The sequence below is a fragment of the Halyomorpha halys genome, unplaced genomic scaffold (assembly GCF_000696795.3).
Source record: "Halyomorpha halys isolate HHAL.00 unplaced genomic scaffold, Hhal_1.1 Scaffold759.1, whole genome shotgun sequence".
Lineage (NCBI taxonomy): Eukaryota > Metazoa > Arthropoda > Insecta > Hemiptera > Pentatomidae > Halyomorpha > Halyomorpha halys.
Window position 1 is genome coordinate 382,678 of NW_027110136.1, and position 8,775 is coordinate 391,452.

Below are 8,775 nucleotides of genomic sequence, written 5' to 3' on the forward strand. Positions count from 1 at the left end.
TCAGACTTCCTACAGAACAACCATCTTTATCCACAGATAAGTATTCATATATAACACCTTCTAATACTCGGGGTAGAAAAAGGTAATAAATACTTTCATTGAATTATGATTTCACAATAATAATAATTTCTTTATTTCTTTATGGGGCAACCCCATACAAATAATGCTATTTAATTTCTAATCTATAATAATTCTATTTTAGAGGGATCAGAAAAGAAAAATGCTCAGTTTAAATTTAATTAATTTTTCTTCAAAGCTAAGCTCAAACAAAAACAATTATAATCTAGGAACAAATGACTGACAGTTCAAAATTGCTGGACTTATCTCTCTCCTTTCTAAACATTATTAGGAAAGATGCAGCAAACAAATTTTGTAACAGAAAGCCATATGAGTGAACACAAAATATATTTTATTGGGGGACATTCACACCCACCATTGAGGAGGATATGCAAATCTTCTTCTCTTGTCATTAATTCTTCTTTGCTTTACATCATAGTATTAAAATACTAAACAAAGGAAAGTTATGTCATTTTTGATAGACATAACGAAAGATCTTTTTATCTTTTTGTATACAGAATCAGAAGAAATAATAGTTGTAAGTAACCAATTTTAAAAAACTCAAACAGGTTTCAACCTGCTTATTCAATCTTGGGCTTCCTGGCACCTTTCATCATATGACCATGATAATTTACCTTTTTAAAATAAAAAATGATGTTAAACAAATTCTCAAAATATGTGGAGAAGATAATCGGGAGTGCGGTCAGTGACAAATATAAATAAGTAAAACGAATTTTGTTAGTCCCAATATTTCGGCCAGAATTCCAGGCCTTCATCAGGGCAGAACAAGATAACAATGAAAATAAAAAAAATAAAATAAAATAAAAAGTATAACAAGAAAGTAGGATTTTAACAAGCAATATAGGTATATAAGTATTATGGGATAAAAATGTACAGTGCAAGTATAATCAGAAGTAAGATTAGAAGTAACATTTACAAATAAAAAAAACATAATGATAATATGGTAATATAAAATATTTAAATGTGAAAAATAAATTATGTTCATATTCTTTTATATATTGTAGTTATATTTTATGCCTCTCGCAAAATAAAATCAAAAAATGTCAGCTATTGCCATTAACAGAACAGAAATTGAACAATAAAATGTGAATATTGTGGAAAATATATAAAAAAAGTTAATTAATATCAATATCATGAGTTTGATGATAGAAGAAAATGTGTATATTTTATGTATAAAAAGTTATAATTTATAGCATAAGTCTGAATTAAGATTTATAAATAATTCCCTTAAAATATAGAGTTATTAGACATATTTATTAATTATTTTTTTTATATGCTAGGTTTTCTCCTATATTCCTGGAGTACATTATACCTTGGGAAATTATATCCATTCACAGTCATAATATCAACAACCATGAAATGTATATATTACCTTTGACATATGATCCAGGCAAACCTTAATTTTGAAGCCTTAGATGGAATGCTTTGCATCACCCTCGTTATTTTAAGACTTTCTTAGTTTGTAACAGGAAAATGACATTACCACTATATACCTTGTAGAACTGATTAGATTAGAAAAGTTTTCAAAATAGATTTCAGACAGCATCGTTATTTCCTGACTAATGCTAAGGCTTACAGATGTTCTCTGAAGATAGCATTGCAAAGCTGACAAAGGAATGATACTCAAGCCATACAAAAGAATTTTATGAATGGAATAAACACATTATGTTGATTATTTACATTTTAATTAAAACATTGGTAGATTACGCACAATTAAAATGTAGCCCATCCTTATTTGGGCTCATGTACTGCCCAAGAGAAGAAAAACATCAATTATTTCACTAAAATTTTATTACTTTAATGAAAACTATGTATGTAACTAGTCAAAATTGATAAGTCTGCCAAGTATAATTTGGGGGAATAAAAAATAGCCGTTGTTTCAACAAGTTAAAAAATATAATCTTTCATTCGGAGCTCTATATCGTTATGGCACTAGAAAACTTAAAAGGACATCATTTAAAGTAGAGTTAATTTACTAAAATATGATTCCTAATAGAGCTGTTTAGGTTAAATAGTTTCTGAAATACAGTGTTTTTATAAGACAACATTTAAAAATAGTTAATGAATTTATTTGGGGTAAATCTATTTCTCAGGAAGTATGTGACCTATAGTTATCTATTTGCACTCAAATTAAAACTAGATTCATGTGCTATAAAGTAGTTTATAATGTTTATTTTAATAAGAGTAGTAGTATTTTTTATATTTGCTAAAATAAATTGATTTCTAGTTGCATAGACAAAATTTCATATGAAAAATTCATATTCATATGTAAATATTATAAAAACTACTGACCCAAAGAAGATAAATGTTATAAACTATTTTATAGTACATTCAACTATATTCAATTTGATGGCTCTATTTTGTCTATTTTTCAAGCCACCTCATCTAAGCATGCATAGTGTGCACCTCTAAGTGAGCACCTCGGCAAACATGTGCCATCACCGTAAAACCGCCTTCAGTGGACCCTGTAACCACTCTTAAAATGCCATCCGGCAATACAAGATTATTAAGATGTATGTATATATACTTACTTAAATCAATTGTATATATGTATATGTTGTAAATATAGATTTTTTAGGAGGTAAGAAAAAAAAAATTAATTTGATGGCTAGTCTCCTGTATGTCCAATTTTACCAGAGATATAGTTTTTCATAAATCAAAAATTATGTCCTAACAATGAGAAATAAACATTTTGTGAATTTATTTTGGAAAATATCATAATAACTACTACTCTTGTGAAGATAAACTACTTTATACCAAATTAAACTAGCTTTAATTTGAGTGCTTACTCATGGTTCCTGAAACAATGATTTCCCTCATTAAATTCACTAACTACTGATTTTTCAATATATGAAATATTGTTTTTTAAAATCTCATATCTCAGGAATTATTGAACGTAAACAGCTCTACTAAGGCTCATACTTTTTACTCTACTTTAAATGATGTTTTATTAGATTTTCAAGTGTTGTGGGTAGTTATAATTTTTTTAAACAATTTGAAATAGCCACCATTTTCACTCCTTCAAACGATACTTGGCAGACCTGTTCATTTTGACTAGTTATTATACTTAGTTAATTTTCATTAAAGTAATAAAAAATAGGGGTGAAATAAATTACTTATTCCAAAAAACTGACTTTACTATTCTCAGCATTAATTTTGCCCTCAATTTTTTTTTTAAGAATCACTTTGACTTTTTATTAAACTGATATACTAATTAACCATATTTATTATTATCAGGAGATTAGAAAATTATTAAATAATGTATTGTATTTTCTTCAGATAAACTAAAAGGGCTCATTTATCAATCCACTTCTATCTATTAAAACGTTTGTTACTAATATAATGTATTCGTTGTAAAATTAATATATCAAAAAAGTAAATTAATGTAATTTATGGTTGGTGACCTATTAGGTAGAAGGTAATGAGAAAAACATTTTGAAATCCAGAATGAAAGAGGTGCACCATAAAGAATAATCTCTAAACTTTTTCAGTTATATGCTTGCCTTGAAATGCTAAGCTTACTAATATGAATATCGGGTAATATTGCAGTTACCAAATATAAAGCAAGAAAAATTTTGCCAAGTCTTTTATAGATCATTTCACACATCAAGTATTAGTTGTAACTAAAACACCAATTTTAGAGTGTACCTCTTTCGTTTTGGATGAGCAATGTGTTTTATCCAATTCTAAAAAAAACATTTGAACTGTTCTAATTTCTTCTTTACAAAGATGTTTATTTACATTTTACATATATGAGAGATGTACACTAATGTTACCACCATTACATTTTGTAAATAACAAAATGTGAGATGGGATCACTAACTTAGTAATTATTATCTTAACAAAGTTGTAAACATTAAATTTATTTAATTCCTGCCATTAAAATTTAAAGCCATATTGTCATGTTTCAATATCAGTTGCTCAATATTAGATTTTACGATTTATGGATACTCAATACAATGCTTCAAAAAAATACATGTTCCTTTAGTACATGTACTATCAAAGCGATTTGGTATATCCATAAAAAGGTTTTAAAATGTACGCAAAATTAAAATATTCTATCCCCTTTCAATGTGCATTTGTGGACCTGATTTAAAACTTGGACTGTATGCAAATCAGCCAGGCGTTTACTATTTTCTGTACAATATTTATACTGAGCTATAATGTCCTTGACAAGTTTATTCACGTTGGACATGAACTTTTGTATATCTTTGATGCTTCTGAATGACTGAACCACAGATTCCTTGATCCATCCAAAACTACACCAAATGAATTTTAAAGGGTTCCAAGACCAGCAACTCCCGAAACCATTCATGACTTCATCTGCTGTAATGAGGAGTTGAGCTGTAAGTTTTGCTGCTTCGAACCCGATACCGACGACATCTTCTGCTGCAAGAGTGAGGTTGGGACATTGTAAAAAGCCCTGAACATTGGTGTTCAACATCGTTTGCAACTGCTTATCTCCTTCGCTCACACATTCTGGGGGTATGCTCATTAGGTTGAGTTGATCCCAATTGATGTCATATCGATTTCTAATTTCGTCCTCACCTTCAGCCTTCAGTGATGTTTGTAGGTCTCGAACTTTTTCTACTCCATGTTGAATTTCTTCTCGCAAAGTGTCCATTGTTTCTAAGAACCATTCTTTAACTTCATTCAATGAGTTTTCATGTTCTTTCATTTCATTTAACACATTGATTTCTGCACCAATGACTGCATTCTCCTAAAAACAAATATATGGTATGTATTATGTTTATGAAATTAGAATTTTCTTCAAAAACTTAACTCTATAAATGAACAGGATCAGATGTTAAAAAAAAAAGCATTCTACAGTATTTGAAATCGAGATATAGTTATTAAAACATGAAAAAATATTGCATAAATGCTGTTATGCATCATGTGTTCTTAAAGCTTTTTGTATCCCTGACTTACTTTTTAATTTTATTCAGTAAAACATGATAATCAGAATTCATTAAAATATAGTAGTTTTTAGTAGTAGTAAATATATTGTACTGTTTGTTTTATATTTTTTTATACTGTGTTAACTTTATATATTACTAACTTAAAATAAAATTCATGGGATATTAAGTTTTGATTGGAACTGTGGGATATACGAGTATCAAATATGGGTGTTTTTCAGCAAACCTCTGAACCTGTACAAAAAGGGTTTGTGTGTTAAAAAAAAAGGGGGGGAGGGTTAAATGATGAAAGGGCATTCATCACTGGCTGACTAACTCGTCACAAACAGCAGTCTTATCAGTTGGAAGAAGACCTAGCTTTTGTTTTATAGGATGACATGGTATACAAACTTCCATTATCATTGAAATCTTAAAGATCCCTGTGTAATTTGGATAGGTTCTTTAATTCCACTCCAAAGTCACTTTACTATAGGAAACAATTTCTCAATGAATCATTTTTCATAAATGTTCTTTATTTTGGCTCATACTTGTTTAATCTTTTTTAGTATTATTTTTTTAGGTTTGATTGAAATCAATAGATGATTCTTTGTTTTCACCACTATATAAATAAGTGATACAAATAATAAATAATAATAATAATAAATAATAATAATAATAATAATAATGGTATGGCCTAAAAAACAGAGGTGTTCAATGCCGACAAGACCAGTAGCTACATATATACTTCTCACCCCTGAACCAAAACCAAGATTAAGCTGATTAAGCCACTGAACACAATCCTCCCATCTACATATTGCCTCTCCTTCCTCCACATTTCAGGGCCTTCTCAAGATTCAATGATTACCATTCTAATGATTTGTTCATTATTCAAGTCAATAGTTTATAGACCAATTTCAATTACCGATGCTATTGCTTGTACTATACTAACAGGAACTAGACCACATGATTCTGAATTGTGTACTCTTCAATTGACTCATCTTTCCTAAGGCCAAATATCACAAACAATATTTAATTTTTAAACTCATTGATTTTACATTCATTTAAAGAGTAAATTTTGGAAAAGGTCAATAAGTAGAAAGAAGAATTGTTTTTAATTCTTACTTCTAAGCTACAAGTTTCTCTACTAAAAAAACTTCGAAATTTCTCGTAATTCAAATACATTTTGTCAATTTTGGTGGTATCAGGCATGTATCTTGTTATTAAAATGGATTTATTGCTAATGTTTAATAATTGCTACAAATTAAAAAAAAACCCAGAATGAACTTGAAAAAAGAATGCACAATATTATGTTCTCATCACCAATTTACCAATAAATAAATTAGAATGGAGTAATAAATTATATTTCATCCATGTCACAAATGACATTTTGTGTTTTAGAAAGAGTTTTAGAATATTTTTGTATCTTTTTTATATTTTGTAATTTTTTTTTTTACTATAAAATTATTATTAGGTACACAATTTTGATAGTTCCAAAATAGTCAACTTTGTTGTCATTTACTGTATCTCTCCAAGTAAACTTGTTTTTTAAATAATTATTCAACTTCTTTTTAACAATAAATAACATTGAATATATTGGTACATATTCTCTTCTTTGAAACCATACGTTGTTTCAGAAAACAACAATTCAGATATGAAATTTTATAATATGAGGAAAATATTAAGTTTAAGAGGTCATTTCTGTGTTTTACAGAATATTTGTTTATAGAACACTTAGACTTGAAAATAAAAAAATCCTTCACTTATACTGTATACACAGAACTTTTTTTTCATGGAACTAAAGTTAAAGGAGGCAATATTAATTATTACTATTTTTTCCATTTATCATTTTCTTTTTTGGTTATTTTTCATAAGCTTCAAACAATGAAATTTCAAGACATTCAGGCTAATGTAAGCAATAATATATCCAACAAATAAGAAAAGGTTTGTATTTTATAAAGAACAATAATAGAGTTATTGTGAATATTTGAAGTAGATAAACAGAAATAATATGACAGAATAAATTAGAATTATTAATAAAATGTTTACTTCACATTTTAGTTAGTTCTATATTATGCATGTACACTGTGTATAGGGAAATATCCACATTTTTAAATGCAAAATAATATTTTACTTAGCAAGAGGTTATTTATTGTTTGTATTATTTATTTATTAATTGAGGCTAGATATTGTTACTAAGTAGTAAAAATATAATAAATTATATTAGTCACAAATTAATTTAGTTTATTTCAATAAATAAGAAATTTGGGGATGAATCAGTTGATAATGTTGGCCTTCGTTCAATTTCTAAATTGAAAGGAAATATAAAAGTATTGTAAACAAGTGATAACTTTCCTATAAATAAACCACTTCATAAACTTCAAAATTTACAGATCTTTAATTGTATCAACTTAATTTTAACTTTTAAGTGCGGATTACAGTTTTCATAATCCGTCATAAGACATTACAAAACTAGTATTCATAAATTTGGGATATAGAATATCCCTATAGGATTAAACTACTTGTGGTGTTTTACATGAAAGAGAGGAGTAAAAATGGTGATGAAGTGTTTCTCAAATGACTAAGTGAATTAACGTTTCAATTCTGAAAATCTTTAGATCATAGGAATACCCAGGAAAGACAACTGCAACAAATATTGATAACATATATTGATTCCTTCACATTGTGCCAAAAAAGTAATTATCATTTATTGTTATATCAACATGAGAAAAGTCCTAAAATAATAACAGAGTACACATCGAATACAACAAATAACTATTGAAAAGATATTGTTAAACAAATAAAACATATAAATAAAAGGAACTTATTCAAAAACAAAATTGGACACCTGAATAAATTAAAATAACTCACTTAATTTTCAAGATATATGAAAAAAAAGTAATACATGATTATAAACTTTTAAAATACTTAATAATATAAGAAACATCAATAATCAATTTAAAATATTTGTATTACATGAAAATTTCTCTGTTTATTGATCAATAGTTTTGCACAGGGTGTTAGGAAAATTGTAAAGTTCTTTTCTTTAAAGTTATATTAAATGGTTATCAAATCGTTGATGACACATCGCTTTTGTTTCTATGTACCATTTTAAATATATATTTCTTATATATTATATTATATTAAATATATTATATTTCATTTATACACTTTAATTTCAATTTATGTTTGTAATTTATTTCATATTTATGTATGCATTTCTGTTTATATAAATGTAAATTTTTTGTATATAAGTAACTGGGTTTATCCCATATAAATGCTATCATCATTTAATAGGTCTCAAATGCCAAATTTTATTTATTAGATTCAAAATTCTAGTTTCAATAATTATATTTATCATATCAATTTTCTTCATTTCCAGCTTTAACAGTAACCCTTTTTTTTTGTCAGGCAATATTGAAAAAATAAAACTTCAAGGAAAGGCAATGTTGAAAAATATCTTAAGTAGCTTAAGAAGTAAAAAGTTTTAATGTATTTAAAATATATAAAATCTGTATATAGAAAATCAATAAGGTGTACTATACTTAATGTGTAGTTCTTGTTAGAACGGATTTTTATTTTTAAGAGTTTATCGATAGTAACTTTCCAATCAATGGATATACACAGTTCAGATTACGTAAAATGACGTAATAGCGAATCAAATAATGATCTATAGTTACCTGTATCAAGAAGAAAAGCAGTGGCAGAAGAACAAACCGAGCCATATTGGTGTTAAAGGCTGGTATAGGTAGAGACTGATTTAATCCAATACATGCAATTAAATCTTATAAGAGCTGTCAGATAA

At 27.2% G+C, this 8,775-nt stretch overlaps 1 protein-coding gene across 1 annotated transcript; it reads right to left on the minus strand.

The window, feature by feature from the left end:
* Positions 1 to 3,783: 3,783 nt before the first annotated feature.
* LOC106685946 (uncharacterized) lies at positions 3,784 to 8,775 on the minus strand. The gene is made up of 2 exons (XM_014428970.2): positions 8,651 to 8,775; positions 3,784 to 4,798 (listed from the first exon to the last, which is right to left on the minus strand). The coding sequence occupies exons 1-2, from the start codon at positions 8,693 to 8,695 to the stop codon at positions 4,127 to 4,129; spliced, it is 717 nt and encodes a 238-aa protein (XP_014284456.1). The 5' UTR covers positions 8,696 to 8,775; the 3' UTR covers positions 3,784 to 4,126.